At 42.3% G+C, this 23,397-nt stretch overlaps 1 protein-coding gene across 2 annotated transcripts; it reads right to left on the reverse strand.

Annotated features, from left to right (window-relative positions):
• Positions 1–47: 47 nt before the first annotated feature.
• Positions 48–13,084, reverse strand: LOC109894639 (zinc finger protein 395-like). 2 transcript variants are annotated; one of them, XM_020488254.2, is made up of 10 exons: positions 12,730–13,084; positions 7,585–7,814; positions 6,244–6,464; positions 6,032–6,132; positions 5,587–5,792; positions 5,340–5,440; positions 4,887–5,163; positions 4,565–4,648; positions 3,021–3,139; positions 48–2,778 (listed from the first exon to the last, which is right to left on the reverse strand). In XM_020488254.2, exons 2-10 carry the CDS (start codon positions 7,777–7,779, stop codon positions 2,667–2,669), a joined length of 1,416 nt encoding a protein of 471 aa, XP_020343843.1. In that variant the 5' UTR covers positions 7,780–7,814; positions 12,730–13,084; the 3' UTR covers positions 48–2,666. The 2 variants fall into 2 exon arrangements, with proteins under 2 accessions (XP_020343843.1, XP_020343844.1); XM_020488255.2 differs by having other exon boundaries at positions 55–2,778; positions 5,587–5,789; positions 12,730–13,074.
• Between the last annotated feature and the right edge of the window lie 10,313 nt (positions 13,085–23,397).

Genomic DNA, 23,397 nt, shown 5'->3' on the forward strand with positions numbered 1-23,397 from the left:
CATCTAACTTGAGGCCAAGATTTGAAAAAGGAGAATAAAAACAAGACTACTAGAGACAGGGTTAATCTTTATCAAGCATATTTCAACATCAAAAAGACCAAAACATTCCAGATTCCATATAAAAATAGTGCATCATAATAAAAAATTACTTTATTCAGAGGTCATTTCTTTCTCCAGGTACAGTACATACAGGTAACTGCCAAAATAAAGGAAACACCAGTGTTTTATAGGGTGTTGGGCCACCACAAGCCGCCAGAACAGCATCAATACACCTTGACATAGATTCTACATGTGTCTGGAACTCGGAGAGATGCGGCACCATTCCATCTTTTTGGTGTTTTGTTGACGGTGGTGGAAAACGCTGTCTCAGGCGATGCTCCAGAATCTCCCATAATTATTCAATTGGGTTCAAATCTGGTGACTGACACACTCTTTAAACCCTCTATGAGCCTTTAAGACCCCTCTTCCAATGTCACTGATATTTCTTCTAGCCATGGTAGCCAAAACAATGGGCAACTGGGCATTTTATACATGACCCTAAGCATGATGGGATGTTAATTGTTTAACTCAGGAACGACACCTTTGTGGAAGCATCTGATTTCAATATACTTTGTATCCCTCATTTACTCAAGTGTTTCCATTATTTTGGCAGTTAACTATACATAACACAATATATAACAATGTTTTGCTTCTGTGGATACATTGGCTTACTGCAAGGAAACATGAGTTTCAATAAACAAGCATTTTGGGTTTTAACATATGAAACATCTGTTTATGCAAGTTAATTTACAATAAGTGGCAGAGTGACAAGGGTTTAGGGCCACAATGCAGCATATCATTCTAGATAAACCCTTAGCCATGTAAATGTTTTCAGACTCCATCTTGGCACCATATTTTAGTTCTTATTATTGGCACCACGTGGCACATTCCACATCAAACCTGGAACCTCGATAACATAATTCAGTTAGTGTTTCAGCAGTACTGAGGCTGGTACTGGAGTGTTGGATCCAAGCATATGGCAAATGTATGGAGATTGTTTCATGACAAAATATATTTATACAAATGGCTCATTTTATTACAACGATGTGAGTAAGAGACCAAAGCTGCCAATGACCTCCATGTTTTAAAGGGAACCAATACTTTCATGTCCTATTCTGTCAGTGTCTCTTTAATCATATACTAGTGCTCTGAAATGATATCCGTTAGCATAACCAAAGCCTGTTACGAGGCTATATTATAGACTATTTCTGGTGTAACTAAGAAGACTTTAAGGCATACCAGAAAGGATAGCTACCGTAGCTGCTAACAACAAGGATGAGATACTGGGTCCTTCACTTTAACAGTTGGTTACATCATGCTCAGAGAAGTGAAAATCAATGTGTATGACATCTGATTGGTCTAAAGTATGTGAATTCATTCCTATATCCCACAACATGGTAATTCTTGGCGGAACATTGTATTTAACACACCTTAGAAAAACGACAAGTTGCAAAATATAGACAACATTGCTGGATAATATAACGAAACACAATACAAATTAACATATTCAACATCACCAAAAAACATGTTTTTGTTCCCTTAAAAAAGCCAAATACATTACAAAAAAGCTACATACACATTTGCAGGAATAAATGGCTTATGACAGACAGGTTGGGCTAATGACTCCCAAATCTGCATTTTACTCCTCCTCCAATCCATTCTCAATGTTTAGGACACAACTTCCTGGTTACCGACGCTTGGTAGATCATGAGCAGATGGAATCCTATAGGTCAAGGGGGATTCTCTCAACCAATCTGTGCACTATATGCAATTGACAAGAGCTGGTATAAATGAAACTCAATACTTTTTAACAAATAAATGAGCAAGTTGACTGCATCTCTCTTCTCTGACATGGTAACAAGCATGCTATTTACAGGACCTAAGTATTTAGTGAGGCTTCACCTCTGTCACATAGGGCTAGCTCCCTCCTAGTATCACTTTACATTCTTCTCCTCGTCATCATTCTCCACTGCATGCACAGACAGAAAGCCAAAGCCTGATGGATCGGTTAACCTTTGTATCATACGGATCTGTTCTTGCCCAGGCGTTTGGAAGTTAGGTTAATTTACAGATCAGATGTTCTGCTCAGCTCCTGTCTGGCTCAGGCCCACAATTAGCAACAGGCAGCAAAAGCCTTGTTTCCAAGCCAAGTTATGGACAGCATTATGTCATAGATCTATAGACATCCCCTATATAGCTGCTGGGTATAGAAGAGCTGCTGTTTATAAGTTATAGCCAAAGATTTGGAAGAGAGGATCACACGTTCCACTTCCTTTATAGCCCCTCCCTGGGCAGGAAGACAGGGGAACTGAGATGCAAAACTATGCTTCTGGTAAAGGCCATAGGTTACCAGTCATAGGTCATTTAGCTGCCTGCCCCACGCAGAGTTCACCATGAGCACCAACACACAAGAACCCGAAGTTGTCAAAGACATGAACAAAATACATAAAACTTTTAGTAAAGTGGTAAAAAGTACAAAAAAAGTTTTTTTAAAAGAAAGAAATAAACATGAACGTACATGGTGCTCCACTGGTTGACCCCCCAGATCTTTCCTCAGTCTTCACTCGAAGAGGTGACAGCTCCGTCTTTCTTTCTCTCGCTCTTCATCCCCCTCTTCTGTGAGGGGTTCAGTCGAGGAAGCGCTGGCATGCTTTCTTCCAGCGACAGGCGGTGCACCACTGGTCCCGGTGCTCGATGCCGTACACCTTACGGCACTTCTTCGCCTCGCCGCGGATTCTCCTATAGAGAGAAAAGAGGGAGGGAAAGAGAGGGGGGAGGGGAAGTCAATTTACAGTAAATGTAATGAACGGAAATGGAGAGAGAGTCATAAGTAAGGAGATGCATAGATAAGAGTGAGGAAAAGACAGAAAAATCTGATCGACGAGAAGGGAAATGACTGTAGACGCAGATTGACTGAGGCAGATATGAGGCATTAAAATGTTATCAATAGTGATACATTAGTAATAGTATAAATATCTCACCTTGCGGACCAGTGGCTGCGTTGGGGAGAGGTGCTGACAGGGTGTGGTCTGATGGGGGAACTGTGCTGCTGCAGCCACTGTTCTCCCACACTGACTGACCTCACACGGAACGACGCACCCTGGTGGACAGAGGGGGAAACAGGTGAGAAGCAGTGCATAGAAAAACAGAACATACATATTATGACTGCCTTTGTTATGGGTGATGAAGAGCATAATGTCCTTTCTAAAGGCTTCTTTTCCACATCTCCTCTCCTTTACCTCCACTGATGGGAAAGGAACTGCAGATGAGAGGAGACAAGGACAGCCACTATAAATAAGTGTAAACTCAGTTTTTGGTAATTGGTTAGAGACTACTAACTAATCTGTCTAATTTTATACAAATAACCCACAACTGAATTGAACATATGTTGTGCTGAGAAATCTACAACCCTAAAGGAAAATATTTTTAAAAAATCTGTAAATATCAATAATACTACAGATGGGAACTGAGCTGTGTAGATCAATCTGGTTCAATGCATTTGTTATGCATGGTTCCTGACAAGTACACTAATAAAATAAATGACAACATATTGCATTTGATGTTGCCATCTCTCACAATACTGCAAGGTCCAGCAAAACAACACTGGTGAAAGTAAGGAAAATCTTCATCCACTATTTTAGCATTCATGCAATGCGTATTTAGATTACAGTAAACTGAACGATGCATGTTAACTGCTGAAACGGCATCAGCGTTGATTTCTCTTTGTGTGTACCGCTGCAGACTACTGCAGTGGCTTGATCACGCCAGTGTCCACGTGTTGTTACAAATAAATTACCAGCAGTTTCTACTACATATCGATAGGTGGCAGTGTTGTAGCACCAGCTAACGAGAGACTATGGGCCAGTGGAGGCAAAGGCAGACAGTTCAGCGATGGAAAGAAAATCTGATCAAATCAACAGGGGATTAGCTGGTAAATATCCATGACACTATTGGCAGTATAGAGCAGCTCTGGAGACAGGGCACTAAATCTATCCTAGAAAACCTATGCTATTTTTCCCTGATGGACTGAATTCAATTCCCCAAACACATACTGGCAAAGGCTCTGTATGGGAAATGTTTCTGCAAATATTCCACTTTTAAAAGCAAATATGTGATGAATTCAAAACGCTTGGATATATGGACAATTCTGTGTTTAAAGGGCAAAAATATGTTGAATTCTACCAGTGAAAATAGCATATACCTGGACATAGAGCATGAACAGCAGTTGTACAGTAGATTCTTAACTGAGTGTTTATAAATCAATTATCTACAGGGAATTTCCCTTGAGATTCTCCTATTGGATTCTGCAGTGACAGTTGAGTCCAAGAGCCCCAGGAGTCAGGGTTGTGTTGATTGTCATTTCATTGGTGTAGTCTGTTGTCCAGCTCCTTTACCAACACTTTTCTCTAGGCGCATTTGATTTAGCTCAGCCGGGGTGTGGGATCGGCGGGGTTTGCACATTTCAGACCATTCCTTCAGTCCTAAAGTGCAAACTCTACCCACCCAGTGCTTCAGGCAAGTTTACCTGTCTTGGGTGGAGGGTTGAGGTAGGTGTGGTACAATGGCAGGAGGAGACCGAGACAGGTGGAGCCACCACCTGGACTGGAACCTACAGAGATAAATAAAGTGATCAATGATTGCGATCAGGTAGGATCATTGATTGCAAAATATGAAACAATAGGCTATATAACCACATACAAAAACTGAGTTTGCAATAGGTGCTCATAGCATGCTTGTTATATATTTAACTCAAGAAACACCTTTGTTTTCCACTTTTCATTCCCGGTGTGCAGAACAGAGATAACTTAGACATGAATAGCAGGGAGGGCAGTTGTCCTAGTGCTTACCTGGTAGGAGTGCTCAGAGTGGACCTGCCAGAAGAAGTCTGGGGTGGAGGGGGCAGACTGGCTGAGCTGGGGGCTCACTTCTGTGGGGGAGTCTCTTCCAGCTTCTGGTCCTACGCCAGCGGGAGAGGGGCTGGAGGTGGAGGTGCAGGCCGGCCATGGGGTGCTGGGGGTGGAGACCCCTAGAGGTCGGTTGAGAGGCCGCGCCTCCCGCTGATGGATCTCTGTGTAGTAGAAGTCCTCCTCGCTGCAGGAGCAACGCTCATGCTCACTGACTTGGCTGAGGGAAAACACGTGGATATACAGTGCATAGATTAATGCAACAGTTGTTTTCTTGTGCCACTATTAATGCTAGTAGAAGCGCTGTCACATCATCTGATAATAAAAGTTACGACTTTATAATGTCAACGGCTGCCATTTTTGCACCAAAGATCAGTCTCATCCCTAGACACTTACCCGAGGTGCAGGGTACGGATGTGACGTTTAATCCCAACGACAGACTTCAGAATCTTCCCACAGTTTGGCCACAGACACCTGTAGGCCACCTTCACTGAGTTCTGAGAGGAAACAAGTTGACAGGTAAGCAAGGCTGATGGAACATTAAATCAAGAACAAGTAGCTGATAAGTGACAGAATTTACTGGCAAGCACATTGCCACATTGGTCAATTTTAGCAAGTCTGTCCCTGTGACTACCCAACTCACCCTGCGTTTCCGTGGTGCTGGCTCATCAAACAGCACCTGCTCCATGTCCAATCCCTCATCAGGGGGCATGGACAGGCTGTGACCCTCTGTTTCTGTGATTGGTGGAGAGGGAGCCGGGCTTCCGTAGCCATGGTCACAGCTCCAGTAACCACTACTTCCGCTGTCTGAGAGTTCCCCGCCTCCACACTCCATACCAGCAGAACCTGCTGTACACACACACACACACACGCATTAGTAACTTATCCAGAAGTCACTTACAGTGCATACATTTTCGTACTGGTCCCCTATGGGAATCGAACCTGCAATCGTGGCGTTGCAAACAATATGCTCTACCAACTGAGACACACACACACCTTACTAGTGCTGCAATGGTTGACAAAAACTGGGAGAGAAAAAATATAACCAAGAGCTTATCACTCAATCAATTATTCTTTCAATGAATTACCTGTGACTGTGTCTCTCTGAGGAGGGCTCGGGACCAGAGGGCTGTAGGACAGGCTGGTCAGAACCAGGGCTGCCATCATCTCATCCATAGTCTCCGCACTCCTGTAGCAGGGAGAACGATAAGGTATAGAGAGAGAGACACACACACACAATGACAGGGGAATGCATACCCTGCTCCAGTTAACACACAAATTACATCCACACTACACTAACCTCCTGGGCACGTCTATGCAGGAGGACATTTGGTGTGGTCTGCCTGTGCCTTGTGTCGTAGTAGAAGGTGGAGGCGGTACGGTGGGGCAGGTCCATACGTCCTCTAGTTTCCTCAGGACATGCTGTCCCAGGACAGGCAGTAGGACGGCCACCTCATTATCCACATGGTTGTGTTGCTCCACTATCCCTGTGCACTCACGCCCTCCACACAACACATACACCTAAAGAGAGAGGGAGAGGTTAGCGACAGAAGTGTAATTGAGGGAGGAAATAGGGGGGAGTGATATGGATGGAGGGAGAGAGACAGAGAGAGTCCTAAACAGAGGAGTACACAGTGGCAGAATACCTGACCCCTGTGACTGACCCAAAATCCTTGACTACGTACAGACTCAGCGAGCATAGCCTTGCTATTGAGAGGTCGTTATAGGCAGACCTGGCTCTCAAGAGAAGACAGGATATGTGCCCATTGTCAACAAAATTGGTGGAAACTGAGCTGCACTTCCTAACCTGTATGACCACAGACACATATTTCCCTCAGATCACACAGACCCACAAAGAATTTGAGAACTTGACAAGGAATATCCACAAGCGTTTCAAGGTTCATTGTCTTTACTTGCAAACTCCAAAATAAAGGTGTACAGCCATGTAGAAATGGTAGAAAACAGGAGTGATATACCCAACTCAACATGAGGCAGTGTCACATTAATAATGTACCGACTCTGGGTAAAGGTCACAGTCAACACATGTCCATAATAACAATGCTCCCATGAACAGTCATAATACTATACTGCAGTTAAGTACACCACATATTCAGTAGGAATGATTTGTATAGTGTCCACACTATAACAAAATCCAACATTGATAAGCTCCCATATCTGTCTGGCAAAATATCACAATGTGCAATCATAGCAGCAAGATTTGTGGCCCGTTGCCATGAGAAGACAACAATCAATGTTTACTGTTCATTTCTAATAGTTTTTTGTTGACGTTGTTAAATGATCCTCTAACTTTTGTTTATTTTACTTGCTTTGGCAATGTAAACATATTTCCCATGCCAATAAAGCCCCTTTGAATTGAGAGAGAGAGCAAGAAAGAGCAAGAGAGAGTGATAGAGATGTACAACGATTGAGAGAGAGAGAGATGTACAATGACATGTCAAAAAGAACAAGTCAGGGTTAGTGCAAAGATAGGGGGAGCGTAAGAGAGACAGATATAAAAAAGACAGACAGCGATACTTTGAGGAAAGAAAAAATTCATTAAAACTATCTGAATTAGAGAGTGACAGACAGATTGTCGGTGTTCTCTCAAGCATGACATGTAACATAAGAATGTCTCCCTCACCTTCTGTCCTGGAAGTAGTTTGTTGTTGAACCTGCTGAGATGCTGGGGCCCTGGTGATCCCATGGTTGGGCCCCCCACACCCCCCTCAGGGTCCCCATGACCCCCTGTCTCCAGTGTGCTCTCCATGGAGGGGCAGGAGGTACACACCAACGCCCCTAATGGGGAACGCTTCCCCAGACGACTCTTAGGTAACATGGTTAGCAGTAACACTGTCTGTAGACTCAGAAGATCTATTGGGAACACAGACAGAGACAGACAGACAAAACAGGAGTAGAGTTTGGGTTTAGTTACTGTAGTAGGAGAGTACTGATCCTGCCTCAGAAATCATGCTGTGTTGCATTCTGAGAAATGCACTCTGGTTGTCATTGGTATCCATTTTAAAAGATCTTAGAAGTGTGCATGTTACACTTAATCTCTTTTACAGTCAAATGCCATTGCAGGGGCAATGAGGATTGAGAAACTGACCATCTGCTTTCAACACATTACAGAAGAAAAAAATCTGTGTGCTCACTTTACGATTGTATTTCATGTTTTGAAGCTCTATAAAGTTAACTTTATTGACAGAGTCATATCCATACAGATGCATGTGTGGATGACACCTTAGCCATTCTGCCATGAATGTTGATGGATTGATTAAGAGTGTAGGGAGGGCACTCCTGAAAGCTAATCAATTACATAATTGATCTTCATCAGCACTTGAATGATCACCTGTCTTAGATCAAAATCTACCCCCTCCCCACCTAAATGCTCTTGGTTGAAATTGCATCAGATGACCATATCCCCCAACCCTATCCTTGACTATTAGATAAAAACACATCTGACACCAAATCAGTGGGTAGGAGGTGACTTCTTTCTACACCATCCAACTATATACTATGGTGTGTGGTGGCTTGGGATCAGCTGGCTTTCGCAGATAGAGTTACAACACAAATATTTATCCATTACCTATTTTGGAGTCCTTCTCTATTTCGGACACTTGAGACATTTTACCAGATGCTCTTATCCAGAGCAACTTACAGTAGTGAGTGCATACATTTGAACTTATTCACACTTGTCCCCTGTGGGAATCAAACCCACAACCCTGGCATTGCAAGCGCCATGCTCTACCACCTGAGGGCCATGCTCTACCACCTGAGGGCCATGCTCTACCACCTGAGCCACAAGGTTTGCCTTGACCTTTACAGAGAGCTCATTGCTGGTTAAACCTCCTACACACAGAGCTAAAGTTAGCTGACATTCAACATCCCAATGGAATGTGTAGGCCTACCTTAAGATACTATTACACAACAGTAGCCTGTGAATAGAATCTTCAAACCAGAAATATATTAATTCCAAAAGAGTGCCCTACTAATGACTCTTCATTTGTTAAAGTTGTTCCAAGTTACATGTTCAAAAATAAACGATTATGACAAAATGCTTTGTATTTACCCTGCACAGGAAATGCGATCGAGGCAGGGTTTCAATAATAGTCTCCAATCATTTGAGGTGTGGGATTCTCCAAAAACATTCTCCCAATAATGAATGAACTCTTCTCCTGCAAAGTGATTCTACCTCTAATCCCATGAACTCATTCTACCATCAATCCCCCTGCCGTTCTCACGTCGTCAATAGAAACATTCCGATGGGCATCAGTATATGGACGTCATCACGATAACTGATGCAATTCTAGAAACCAGAGAGCAAGACACAGTGAGTCACCCCTTCTAGAAAATATAGAAGAACAATTTACAGTTGGGAAAGATTTAGGGTGGACCAGATTTGCTCTGTTGAGTGGTCACGGTCCATCATATCCTGTAATACCGATTAAAAACACATCAAAGAGAGAAGGGAAGAAGTGTGTGTGTGTGTGTGCATAAGCAACAACAATGCCACCAGAGAAGCCAAAGGCTGAGTATGAAAGAGGGAAGGGGGAGGTAAGGTTCTCTCCATCCCCTCCTTGATTCCAGTAATGTTTGACTCACTGGTGTAATGATGAACCAACCTGATGGTAACAGAATTTCCTTTGATTTCACAACATTGGCCCTCTGTAACTGTAGCTCGCTGCTGTACGTAGAGGCATACAATAGTCACCAGCCACAGGTGGCACTGTAACTCTATACCAGGAATACAGGGGAAAATAACACGTCTTATAAGGGGATACCTCGTCAGTTTCACAACTGAATGCAATTCAGATGAACCATCAAACAGGAAAAGCGTCAATACAGGACTAAGATTGAATCCTACTACACCGGCGCTGACGGATGTGGCAGGGCTTGCAAACTATTACAGACTACAAAGAGAAACCCAGCCTCGAGCCTACCAGATGGGCTAAATGCCTTTAATGCTCGCGTTGAGGCAAGCAACACTGAAGCATGCATGAGAGCAAAAGCTGTTCTGGGTGACTGTGGGATCACACTCTCCGTAGCCGATGTGAGCAAGACCTTTAAACAGGTCAACATTCACAAGGCGGGGCCAGACGGATTATCAGGATGTTTACTCAAAGCATGCGCGGACCAACTGGCAAGTGTCTTCACTGACATTTTCAACCTCTCCCCTGCCGAGTCTGTAATACCCACACGTTTCAAGCAGACCACCATAGTCCCTGTGCCCAAGAAAGCGAAGGTAACCTTCCTAAATGACTACTACCCAGTAGCACTCACGCCTGTAGCTATGAAGTGCTTTAAAAGGCTGGTCTTGGCTCACATCAACACAATCATCCCGGAAACCCTAGACTCACACAAACTCACATACCGCCCCAACAGATGATGCAACCTCAATCGTACTCCATACCGCCATTTCCCACCTGGACAAAAAGGAACACCTATGTGAGAATGCTGTTCATTGACTACAGCTTAGTGTAACACCATCCTGCCCACAAAGCTCATCACTAAGCTAAGGACCCTGGGACTAAACACCTCCCTCTGCAACTGGATCGCTGCACAACTATTTACAGGTCTCTGCAGATGTTTGATCGGTTTCAAGTTCGGGCTGGACCACTCAAGAACATTCAGAGATTTGTGCCAAAGCCACTCCTGCATTGTCTTGGCTGTGTGCTTAGGGTCATTGTCCTGTTGGAAGGTGAACCTTATCCCCAGTCTGAGGTCCTGAGTGGTCTGGAGCAGGTTCATCAAATATCTCCATACTTTGCTCTGTTCACCTTTTCTTCGATCCGACTAATCTCCCAGTCCCTGCCTCTGAAAAACATCCCCACAGCACAATGCTGATACCACCATGCTTCACCGTTGGGATGGTGCCAGGTTTCCTCCAGATGTGAAGCTTGGCATTCAGGCCAAAGAGTTCCCGCTTGGTTTCATCAGACCAGATAATCTTGTTTCTCATGGTCAGAGTCCTTTAGGTGCCTTTTGGCAAACTCTAAGCGGGCTGTCATGTGCCTTTTACTGACACGTGTGTGCCTTTCCAAATCTTGTCCAATCAATTGAATTTACCACAGGTGGACTCCAATGAAGTTGTAGAAACATCGTGGATGACCAATGGAAACAGGATGCACTTGAGCTCAATTTTGAGTCTCATAACAAAGGGTCTGAATACTTATGTAAATAAGACGTATTGTTTTGTAGTTGACATTTCTAAATACCTATTTTGGGTTTGTCATTACAGGTTATTGTGTGTAGATGGATTAAAATAAATAAAAAGTGTCAATATTCAAATAAGGCTGTAACGTAACAAAATGTGGAAAAAGTCAAGGGGTCTGAATACTTTCCGAATGCACTGTATTTTACACGCATGCCTTTTATTCTCCTCCAAAAGTAAAAGCAAGAAATGCATCACCTATGCCTCTTCTGCCATTCATTCCTATACAGCACCACAGTGGAGGTGTCATAATACCCATAAAACCTGGTGGTCAAACAGGGAAGTGGTTCTAATCATTTTCCCACCATTATTTTTTCCCATAGGAAATTTTAGAAACACATACAATAAGGACTGTATTTCGTATAGGCTTATGTGCTGTTTTGATAACCATGTAAATCTCTCTCGGACAAGGTGACAAATATTTGACTGCAATTACTCAGATGCAAAACTACAAATCCCTGCAAGCTCCTGCACCTCATCTCTAGCTGACACCTTTGCTAACAGGTATTGTGTCTATTTAAAACTTGCACAAGACTGTTCACAGAATTGTCCATTTAAAGAAATGTAGGCAATGTATCTATTACTACATTTAGCGAACATTCGAGGGGGGGGGGGGGGGGGGTAAATATTGATCAAAATCACATTGTCCTAGAGATTTACACGGTTATCAAAACATCACGCAAGGGTAAATCTACACAAAACATAGCCCTTGTTTTAAGTGTTTCTAAAATCCACTATGGGAAATATGAATGGTGGGAAAACGATTGGAACCATATCCTTGTTTGACCACTAGGTTATGGGTATTATGACTCACTGGTACTCGAAGACTGGTTTGGATTTCTCCCTGACCAAAATAGCTGCCATTCTCAGAACATTCTAGAACTTGAGGGTCTATGACATAGCTGTCCACCCCCTTATCGGTAGAAAGTAGTATAACCACGCATGCCCGCACTAAAACTGTCAATTTCTCTTACCAAAAATAGACCATGAAAACACCATCATTGCAGTAAAATGATCACTACGACACTTAATGTAGATGATTTAGTGTAATGCATAATACATTTTTAATTCGTTTGATTTTATAATTTTGTTTCTTATGTTTACTGGTTTCCCAATAATAGGATAATGTTGGATGTTGTTTTAAACTAAATTAGTTCTATAAGGTTGTCACAAAGGATCTATGCACACAAGATATTTTAGGATGCAAAACATCACGTTTACAGCCTATATTCTGCAGCTCATGCTTTGTAATAAAGATGTAATAAGGCATTGATTGCTTCATTGAACAATTACTGATAGCCCACAAATAACAAGCGTCTGCATTGACTGGGTCCTAATATTATTTGCAACTTCACAGTTGATAAACATGGTCATATAAAACGTAGCCTCAATGCGTTTTGCAGCGATAAGAACATGTTTTTTTCCCCTTCATGTTTACAATACAAATATGCACTTAAAATCCAAACCTTATATACTGCATAAGGAATCTACTAACATGTTGAAAAACATGCATTCCAAACAGCACTTTTCCTTGAGAAAACCCTCCCAAAGTTTCAATGGGTACAGTGCACTTACCTCTGCCAATATTCAACACACCAGCTTCCTTAAAGCTCGCTTTAACCGGCTGTAACTTGAAATGCTGTTTTCCCTGCCTGAAAAAGGGTTGTATGCTGGTTATATCCAAACCCGGTATGGATTAAGGGGCAGGATTGGAATGGAACTTTTCTTCTGCGAAAACATTATCAAGTAAATACCATACATACACGGTACTCGGACGTAAATAACCGTCTACTTGACATATTTGACTCAACTGAATAGATACATCAGTGGCAGTTAAACAGTTTTAGCGTGAAAATATAGCTGTAGGTGTCGAGTTTTGTTAAAAAGGAATGAAATACACGTCCGGGTTTTCTTTAATCTGTTTTCAGCGGGTTTTCAGGTCTTGTAGTAAACAAGATAACCATGTGGTAAGGATGTCAGCGTTCATTGGTCAAACCCTGTTTTTCTAGACACACGCCCCACAAAGGCTCACTTGTTTACAGTAGCTTGGATTTGGGCTTGTTTGAGTGGAGCTCACAATGGACGTACAGTAACTCAACTAGGTTACATTGTTGTATGCATGCTGCAGAAAGCAAACACCTACATTGAAAGTTGCAACGTTGCTCATCATTTCAGTGCAAGTTTAGAACTTTGTCACATTGCTTCAGTGAAAGTTTGTCATAGGCTACGATAGGGAATTATTGAATTATTATAATAAATGTTATACTGTTATTTCTATTAGGCCTATTTTTGCCATTTCATACCCATCTGCAACATTAACAATATTGCTACTGTAATGTCACAGCTCCATTCTAATCTCACAATTAATCAGCGTTTGACTAAACCAGTCAGATGAGATTCGCTGTGTGACTTACACAGTAGCCTATGCAATCCACACGGCCATTGTTTACACTAATTATAAGGTGTTGGCTCTCCTTTTCTTGAGGTGAAAAACAACAGGTATGTGGATGGCTTGTGTGGGCATGGTGTCCCCTATACAGCAGTTTACATCAGTGGTTCTCAAACATTTCCTCAGGGACCCTTTACATTTCACCTGGTTTATTTCATTAAGGGCTTGATGATTAGTTGACAAGTTGAATCAGGTGTGCTAGCTCTAGAATAGAATAGGTCAAATACATGGAACGGCTGAGGGTCCCCAAGGAGATGCTTGCGAACCACTGGTGTACCTAAAATAGATCAGTGGTTTCTTAAACCTCTCCTCTGGGACCCAAAGCCATTCCCTGTATTTTATATCTTCCAGAACTTGCACACCGGATTCAACTTGCCAACTAATCATCAGCCCTAGGTGAATGACAAACATTTCGATACACTCGCATTAACATCTGCTAACCATGTGTAGGTGACCAATAACATTTTATTTGAATCGGGTGAGCTAGTTGAAGGCTACAACAGAGAGGAAGAGGAAAAGCAAGAGGATTTACTCCCCCCAAAATCTGTGTGAGATAAGCCCCTTTTGTATGGATGTCTATGAGAAAGTGTAGAGATAGGTGTGTCTTATTTGTTCTAATACAAGTTTCTTCATATTACTCATTTAGACTACTGATATAAGTGGAGGCACGTGGCATTCCCGCAATTGTTAGAATCATGACTTTGTTGTGCCTGCTGTTCAAACACCTATCTGCCCTCTCATTCAATAGAATGGTCCCGCCTGATATCGCCTCCTCTCGCTTGCCTTCCATTTTTGAGGACATGCATTTCTATTGTTAGAGCGGTCACTTGACTATCTTGTCAATTTAATCGAAAATCTTTGGCTACAACAAAATAGGTTTGAGAACCACATAGATATTGTGTAGCTATAAAGATACCAGGGACGCTGTTTTAATCTAATTTGTTTTCACATTCCGTGAATATTGGCGAGAGGAGATGTGACGACATCCCCATGCAGTTACAGAATACCGATTTTAGCCTAACGGTCTGGCTCGAGAGATAGTAGTTCGTCATTTTATAGCTCCTACTGCATGAGGAGCTCGTGCTGTACGTGCGGGTGAGCGTCTGGTCGACCAGGCATATATATACACACGCGCGCACACACACACACATTGAAAAGCTGCACGTAGAGAGCGTACAACACGTCGTCCTTGATGTGTGGGGGTGGGTGAGTCAGTGGCGCTCTAAAGAACGTTGTTGCGAAATAGGCCTACACTCTGGTCCACTGACCCAGATACAGCCTAGTTAGTTTATAGTTAGTTACTCAGTTCATGGGCTCCCTTCTCAGCTTTCACACATGCATATAAATGTATCCGACTGGCAACTAACTTACCCCGTCTCAATCCTGTGAAAATAAGGGCACCATTACATGTAAAAAATAAAAAACAGATACAAGCATAGGCTATTCCCTGCAGTAAATCAGTTTCATGTTATTGTATCTCTCTCCCGCTCTCAATTAAAGGTCTTAATTGGCATGGGAAACATATGTTTACATTGCCAAAGCAAGTGAAATAGATAATAGACAAAAGTAGAATAAAAAATTAACAGTAAACATTACACTCACAAAAGTTTCTAAATTAAAGACACATTTCAAATGTAATTTTATGGCTACATACCGTATTGTAACGATGTGCAAATAGTTTAAGTACAAAGGGGAAAATAAATAAACATATAGGTTGTATTTACAATGGTATTTGTTCTTCACTTGTTGCCCTTTTCTTATGGCAACAGGTCACACATCTTGCTGTTGTGATGGCAGACTGTGATATTTCTCCCAATAGATATGGGAGATCAAAATTGATTTTGTTTTTGAATTCTTTGAAGGTCTGTGAAATACACTACCATTCAAAATTCTGTGGTCATTTCCATGTTGTTGAAAGAAAAACAAAAATTTTGAACATTAAAATAACAACAAATTGCTCAGAAATACAGTGTAGACATTGTTAATGAAGTAAATGACTATTGTAGCTGGAAATGGCTGATTCTTTATGGAATATCTACATAGGCGTACAGAGGCCCATTATCAGCAACCATCACTCCTGTGTTCCAATGGCATGTTGTGTTAGCTAATACAAGTTTATCATTTTAAAAGGCTAATTGATTATTAGAAAACCCTTTTGCAATTATGTTAGCACAGTTGAAAACTGTTGTCTGATTAAAGAAGCAAAAAAACTGGCCTTCTTTACTGATATTTAGGTTAGGGTATATATCGTTTTAGTGTGCTCTAGGTCAACAGTGTCCGGATGGAATTTATATTTGTGTTCACACACTCACTCACTCACTCACTCACTCACTCACAGACGAACACATACACTCACTCTGCTCCTTCACACACTGCTGACAAGTCACAAGACAGAATCCCCTTCTCACCATGTAATGCTCTTGCCACTGATTGCAACAGATAATGGAACCGCACCCAGTGAATTTCAGAATGTCAAGACAGTGACCTCAATGCCAACAGGTGATAATGAGTAATGTTTTTTTAAAGGCTGGGTCATGACGTTAGATTAGTGTAATACTGTGAATATCAGCATTTCAGGAAGTCATTCGCATGTTTTTAGTCGTTAAAGAAATGAGAGGCCTTACTTTACCTCAGCCCTTAATACAAAGGCCTATGCCAGATGGCATGAATACTAATCATGACAACTAACAATGCCAACAATGTTAAAAATGTATCAATTCTGCAGTTACAAACGGACTTTAACTATCTCGTCAGGGCTTACCAAACATAAATACAGATAGAGACTAAGTGGCCATTGTGAGAGATTACATTAAGAAGATATATTCAGTGTTGTTGACTGTACTTTTCATGAACCCTTCAAAGTATACAAAAATGTCTTAAGGCATTGACTAAATCTGAACCCCTTCTATATGCATTAAACTATCAAATGTTATTTGAGACATAATGCAAAGGCCTTTGTCATCTCAATGCTTGGGGATATACCCTCTGTGAGCCCAGCCCAACACACTATTCATAGAATGTAGCCTAATGTTTGATCCAAAGTCAAGGCTACAGCTGTTGTATCTGCCTACCGGTATACAGTTGCACTTTGCTACAGGGTGGGCATATTAGCAGCTCAGGTTTAGCCAAAGACACATTGAGAGGTGAAGCTAGAGTGCACATGGGTGATTTGAGATGCTGGTATCAGTATGGTTACAGCTCTATGAGTCCCGTTGGCAATCTGCAAGGCATCTTGAGTGGAGAGTTACCTATGAGGCGTCAAATCACACCTGTAAATTAATAATCACCTACAACAAACACTTTTTATGGATACTTTGAACAAGTGATTTACAGATCTTTCTGCTTTTGATCTACTTGCCCCAATAGAGACAAGAAGGTTGTAGAATGTTGTACACAACAATGATAGTGCGTGTATGTGTGTGTGAATGTGTGCGTGCGCTTGTGGGAAAGTCCGAAAGACACACACACACATAGAAAAAGAAAGACCGAGAGATACAGAGAGAGAGAGAGAGATACACACACACACAGAGAGATCCACAGAGAAAGATACAGAGAGAGAGAGAGAGAGATACACACACACACACACAGAGAAATATGGAGAGAGAGTGAGAAAGGGAGAGATACGCACAGAGAGAGATATATAGAGAGAGAGATACACAGGGAGAGATGCACACACAGAGAGAGATGCCGAAAGAGAGAGATACACAGAGAGAGAGATACAGAATCAGAGAGATACAGAGAGAGAGAGTGAGATATACACAGAGAGAGTGATACAGAGAGAGAGAGAGATACACAGAAAGAGATACAGAGAGAGAGAGAGATATAGAGAGAGAGATACACAGGGAGAGAGATACAGAGAGGGAGATACAGAGAGAGAGATACACAGAGAGAGAGAGAGAGAGATACAGAGAGAGATACAGAGAGAGATACAGAGAGAGAGATACAGAGAGAGATATACAGAGAGAGAGATACAGAGAGAGATACAGAGAGAGAGATACAGAGAGAGAGATACAGAGAGAGATACAGAGAGAGATACAGAGAGAGAGATACAGAGAGGGAGATACAGAGAGAGAGATACACAGAGAGAGAGAGAGAGAGATACAGAGAGAGATACAGAGAGAGAGATACAGAGAGAGAGATACAGAGAGAGAGATACAGAGAGAGAGATACAGAGAGAGAGAGAGAGCGATACAGAGAGAGATACAGAGAGAGAGATACAGAGAGAGAGATACAGAGAGAGAGATACAGAGAGAGAGATACAGAGAGAGTTTCTGTTAGTTTTTATTGTTTTATTTTTCTACTTGCCACAATAGAGATGTATGTTAAAGATACAAATATATATACACTACAGTTCAAAGGTTTGGGGTCACTTAGAAATGTCCTTGTTTTTGAAAGAAAATCACATTTTTTGTCCATTAAAATAACATCAAATTGATCCGAAATACAGTGTAGACATTGTTAATGTTGTAAATGACTATTGTAGCTGGAAACGGCTGATTCTTTATGGAATATCTACATAAGCGTACAGAGGCCCATTATCAGCAACCATTACTCCTGTGTTCCAATGGCACGTTGGGTTAGCTAATACAAGTTTATCATTTTAAAAGGCTAATTGATTATTAGAAAACCCTTTTGCAATTATGTTAGCACAGCTGAAAACTGTTGTCTGATTAAAGAAGCAATAAAACTGGCCTTCTTTAGACTAGTTGAGTATGTGTAGCATCAGCATTTGTGGGTTCAATTACAGGCTCAAAATGGCCAGAAACAAAGAACTTTCTTCTGAAACTTGTCAGTCTATTCTTGTTCTGAGAAATGAAAGCTATTCCATGCGAGAAATTGCCAAGAAACTGAAGATCTCGTACAATGCTGTGTACTACTCTCTTCACAGAACAGTGCAAACTGGCTCTAACCAGAATAGAAAGAGGAGTGGGTGGACAACTGAGCAAGAGGACAAGTACATTACAGTGTCTAGTTTGAGAAACAGACGCCTCACAAGTCCTCAACTGGCAGCTTCATTAAATAGTGCCTGCGAAACACCAGTCTCAACGTCAACAGTGAAGAGGCGACTCTGGGATGCTGGCCTTCTAGGCAGAGTTCCTCTGTCCAGTGTCTGTGTTATTTTGCCCATCTTAATCTTTTATTTTTATTGGCCAGTCTGAGATATGGCTTTTTCTTTGCAACTCTGCCTTACAAGGCCAGCCTCCTGGAGTTGCAAACTTTTGAATGGCAGTGTACATCAGTACCAGTCAAAAGTTTGGACACACCTACTCATTCAAGGGTTTTTTCTTAATTTTTGTACTATTTTCTACATCATAGAATAATAGTGAAGACATCAAAACTATGAAATAACACATATGGAATCATGTAGTAACCAAAACAAGTGTAGCCACCCTTTTCCTTGATGACACTCTTGGCATTCTCTCAACCAGCTTCATGGGGTAGTCGACTGGAATGCATTTCAATTAACAGGTGTGCCTTGTTAAAAGTTAATTTGTGGAATTTCTTTCCTTCTTAATGCGTTTGAACCAATCAGTTGTGTTGTGACATGGTAGGGGTGGTATACAGAAGATCGCCCTATTTGGAAAAAGACCAAGTCCATATTATGGCAGGAACAGCTCAAATAAGCAAAGAGAAATGACAGTCCATCAAAACTATAAGACATGAAGGTCAGTCAATGCGGAAAATTTCAAGAACTGTGCCGTCGAAAAACTATCAAGCGCTATGATAAAACAGGCTCTCATGAGGATCGCCACAGGAAAGGAAGACCCAGAGTTACCTCTGCTGCAGAGGATAAGTTCATTAAAGTTAACTGCACCTCAGATTGCAGGCCAGATAAATGCTTCACAGAGTTCAAGTAACAGACACATCTCAACATCAACTGTTCAGAGTAGACTGCATGAATCAGGCCTTCATGGTCGAATTGCTGCAAAGAAACCACTACTAAAGGACACCAATAATAATAAGAGACTTGCTTGGGCCAAGAAATATGAGCAATGGACATTAGAATGGTGGAAATGTGTCCTTTGGTCTGATGAGTCCAAATTTGAGATTTTTGGTTCCAACCTCCATTTCTTTGTGAGACTTAGAGTAGGTGAACGGATGATCTCCACGTGTCGTTCCCACCGTGAAGCATGGAGGAGGTGGTGTGGGGGTGCTTTGCTGGTTACACTGTCGGTGATTTATTGAAAATTCAAGGCACACTTAACCAGCATGGCTACCACAGCATTCTGCAGTGATACGCCATCCCATCTAGTTTGCGCTTAGTGGGACTATCGTTGTTTTTCAACAGGACAATGACCCAACACACCTCCAGGCTGTGTAAGGGCTATTTGAAGTGAGTGAGAGTGATGGAGTGCTGCATCAGATGACCTGGCCTCCACAATCACCCAACCTCAACCCAATTGAGATGGTTTGGGATTAGTTGGACCGCAGTGTAAAGGAAAAGCAGCCAACAAGTGCTCAGCATATGTGGGAACTCCTTCAAGACTGTTGGAAAAGCATTCCAGTTGAAGCTGGTTGAGAGAATGCCAAGAGTGTGCAAAGCTGTCATCAAGGCAGTCGAAAAACTATCAAGCGCTATAGCTATACTTTGAAGAATCGCAAATATAAAATATATTTGATTTGTTTAACACTTTTTTGGTTACTACTTAATTCCATGTGTGTTATTTAATAGTCTTCACTATTATTCTACAGTGTAGAAAATTAAAAATAAAGAAAAAACATTGAATGAGTAGGTGTTCTAAAACTTTTGACTGATACTGTATATATAGATAGATAGAAATAGTGACACGACGAATAAATATACAGTGTATAACAAATAAAAATAAAGAGTAATATTAACATGGCTATATACAGGAAGTACCAGCACAGAGTCGTGCAAGGTAATTGAGGTAGCAATTGAGGTAGCAAGGTAATTGAGGTAGCTATCTACATATAGGTGGGGGTAAAGTGACAAGGCAACAGGATAAATAGAAGCAGGTGGCATTTGATTAGCTATTTCGCTGTATTATTTAACAGTCTTATGGCATGGGGCTGTTCAGGGTCCTGTTGGTTCTAGACTTGGTGAGTTAGTACTGCTTGTCATACGGTAGCAAAGAGAACAGTCTTATGGCATGGGGCTGTTCAGGGTCCTGTTGGTTCTAGACTTGGTGAGTTAGTACTGCTTGTCATACGGTAGCAAAGAGAACAGTCTTATGGCATGGGGCTGTTCAGGGTCCTGTTGGTTCTAGACTTGGTGCGTTAGTACCGCTTGTCATACGGTAGCAAAGAGAACAGTCTTATGGCATGGGGCTGTTCAGGGTCCTGTTGGTTCTAGACTTGGTGCGTTAGTACCGCTTGTCATACGGTAGCAAAGAGAACAGTCTTATGGCATGGGGCTGTTCAGGGTCCTGTTGGTTCTAGACTTGGTGCGTTAGTACTGCTTGTCATACGGTAGCAAAGAGAACAGTCTTATGGCATGGGGCTGTTCAGGGTCCTGTTGGTTCTAGACTTGGTGCGTTAGTACTGCTTGTCATATGGTAGCAAAGAGAACAGTCTTATGGCATGGGGCTGTTCAGGGTCCTGTTGGTTCTAGACTTGGTGCGTTAGTACCGCTTGTCATACGGTAGCAAGGAGAACAGTCTTATGGCATGGGGCTGTTCAGGGTCCTGTTGGTTCTAGACTTGATGAGTTAGTACCGCTTGTCATACGGTAGCAAAGAGAACAGTCTTATGGCATGGGGCTGTTCAGGGTCCTGTTGGTTCTAGACTTGGTGCGTTAGTACTGCTTGTCATACGGTAGCAAAGAGAACAGTCTTATGGCATGGGGCTGTTCAGGGTCCTGTTGGTTCTAGACTTGGTGCGTTAGTACCGCTTGTCATACGGTAGCAAGGAGAACAGTCTTATGGCATGGGGCTGTTCAGGGTCCTGTTGGTTCTAGACTTGGTGCGTTAGTACTGCTTGTCATACGGTAGCAAAGAGAACAGTCTTATGGCATGGGGCTGTTCAGGGTCCTGTTGGTTCTAGACTTGGTGCGTTAGTACCGCTTGTCATACGGTAGCACAGAGAACAGTCTTATGGCATGGGGCTGTTCAGGGTCCTGTTGGTTCTAGACTTGGTGCGTTAGTACTGCTTGTCATACGGTAGCAAAGAGAACAGTCTTATGGCATGGGGCTGTTCAGGGTCCTGTTGGTTCTAGACTTGGTGCGTTAGTACTGCTTGTCATACGGTAGCAAAGAGAACAGTCTTATGGCATGGGGCTGTTCAGGGTCCTGTTGGTTCTAGACTTGGTGCGTTAGTACTGCTTGTCATACGGTAGCAAAGAGAACAGTCTTATGGCATGGGGCTGTTCAGGGTCCTGTTGGTTCTAGACTTGGTGCGTTAGTACCGCTTGTCATACGGTAGCAAAGAGAACAGTCTTATGGCATGGGGCTGTTCAGGGTCCTGTTGGTTCTAGACTTGGTGCGTTAGTACTGCTTGTCATACGGTAGCAAAGAGAACAGTCTTATGGCATGGGGCTGTTCAGGGTCCTGTTGGTTCTAGACTTGGTGCGTTAGTACTGCTTGTCATACGGTAGCAAAGAGAACAGTCTTATGGCATGGGGCTGTTCAGGGTCCTGTTGGTTCTAGACTTGGTGCGTTAGTACTGCTTGTCATACGGTAGCAAAGAGAACAGTCTTATGGCATGGGGCTGTTCAGGGTCCTGTTGGTTCTAGACTTGGTGCGTTAGTACTGCTTGTCATACGGTAGCAAAGAGAACAGTCTTATGGCATGGGGCTGTTCAGGGTCCTGTTGGTTCTAGACTTGGTGCGTTAGTACTGCTTGTCATACGGTAGCAAAGAGAACAGTCTATGACTTGGGTGGCTGGAGTCCTTTACAATGTTTTGGGGCCTTCCTCTGACACCACCTGATATAAAGGCCCTGGATGGCAGTGATGTGCTGGGCCGTACTCACCCCCCTCTGTAGCGCCTTGGGGTCGGGTGCCTTGCAGTTGCCGTACCAAGCAGGTGATGCAGCCAGTCAAGATGCTCTCAATGGTGCAGCTGCATAACTTTTTGAGGATCTTATGGTGAAGTCAGCAAATGCTCTGAGTACGCGTTTTGGTATTCCGTCTCGCTCCGCGGCCTTGAAAATGTTAACCTGTTTAAAGGTCTTACTCGCATTGGCTACGTAGACATTATGTACAGGAGACATTTGTACAAAAAAGTTACGATCAGAGTAAAAAAAAACACACAAAGTAACAAAATTGGTCAGGAGCCCGTAAGACAGCTGCTTATCCCATGTAGATCTCAGAGCTGTTCAGCAGTTCAACCTATTCTGTTTCAGTAATACACAAACCAGTTCAACCTATTCTATTTCAGTAATACACAAACCAGTTCAACCTATTCTATTTCAGTAATACACAAACCAGTTCAACCTATTCTGTTTCAGTAATACACAAACCAGTTCAACCTATTATATTTCAGTAATATACAAACCAGTTCAACCTATTTTATTTCAGTAATACACAAACCAGTTCAACCTATTCTATTTCAGTAATACACAAACCAGTTCAACCTATTCTATTTCAGTAATACACAAACCAGTTCAACCTATTCTATTTCAGTAATACACAAACCAGTTCAACCTATTCTACTTCAGTAATACACAAACCAGTTCAACCTATTCTATTTCAGTAATACACAACCGCAATGCAAGATCACTAGCAAATGTATAGCCACAACAGTGTCAACAGTATAAACCAGGGGTGGCCAACCAATGCAGGTTTTTGCTCCAGACCTGCTCCAACACACAATAGGCCTGGGCTAAATACAGCAAA

Source organism: Oncorhynchus kisutch, linkage group LG7, assembly GCF_002021735.2.
Source record: "Oncorhynchus kisutch isolate 150728-3 linkage group LG7, Okis_V2, whole genome shotgun sequence".
Lineage (NCBI taxonomy): Eukaryota > Metazoa > Chordata > Actinopteri > Salmoniformes > Salmonidae > Oncorhynchus > Oncorhynchus kisutch.

What these genes read in the sequence shown, in the direction of transcription:
- LOC109894639 (XM_020488254.2), bottom strand. Translation starts at nt 7,779, where the DNA reads ATGTTACCTAAGAGTCGTCTGGGGAAGCGTTCCCCATTAGGGGCGTTG. An exon ending in AACTACTTCCAGGACAGAAG is followed by an intron (nt 6,465 to 7,584) that starts GTGAGGGAGACA and finishes CTCTCTCTTTAG; the next exon opens with GTGTATGTGTTGTGTGGAGG. An exon ending in CAACCCTCCACCCAAGACAG is followed by an intron (nt 3,140 to 4,564) that starts GTAAACTTGCCT and finishes TCTGTCCACCAG; the next exon opens with GGTGCGTCGTTCCGTGTGAG.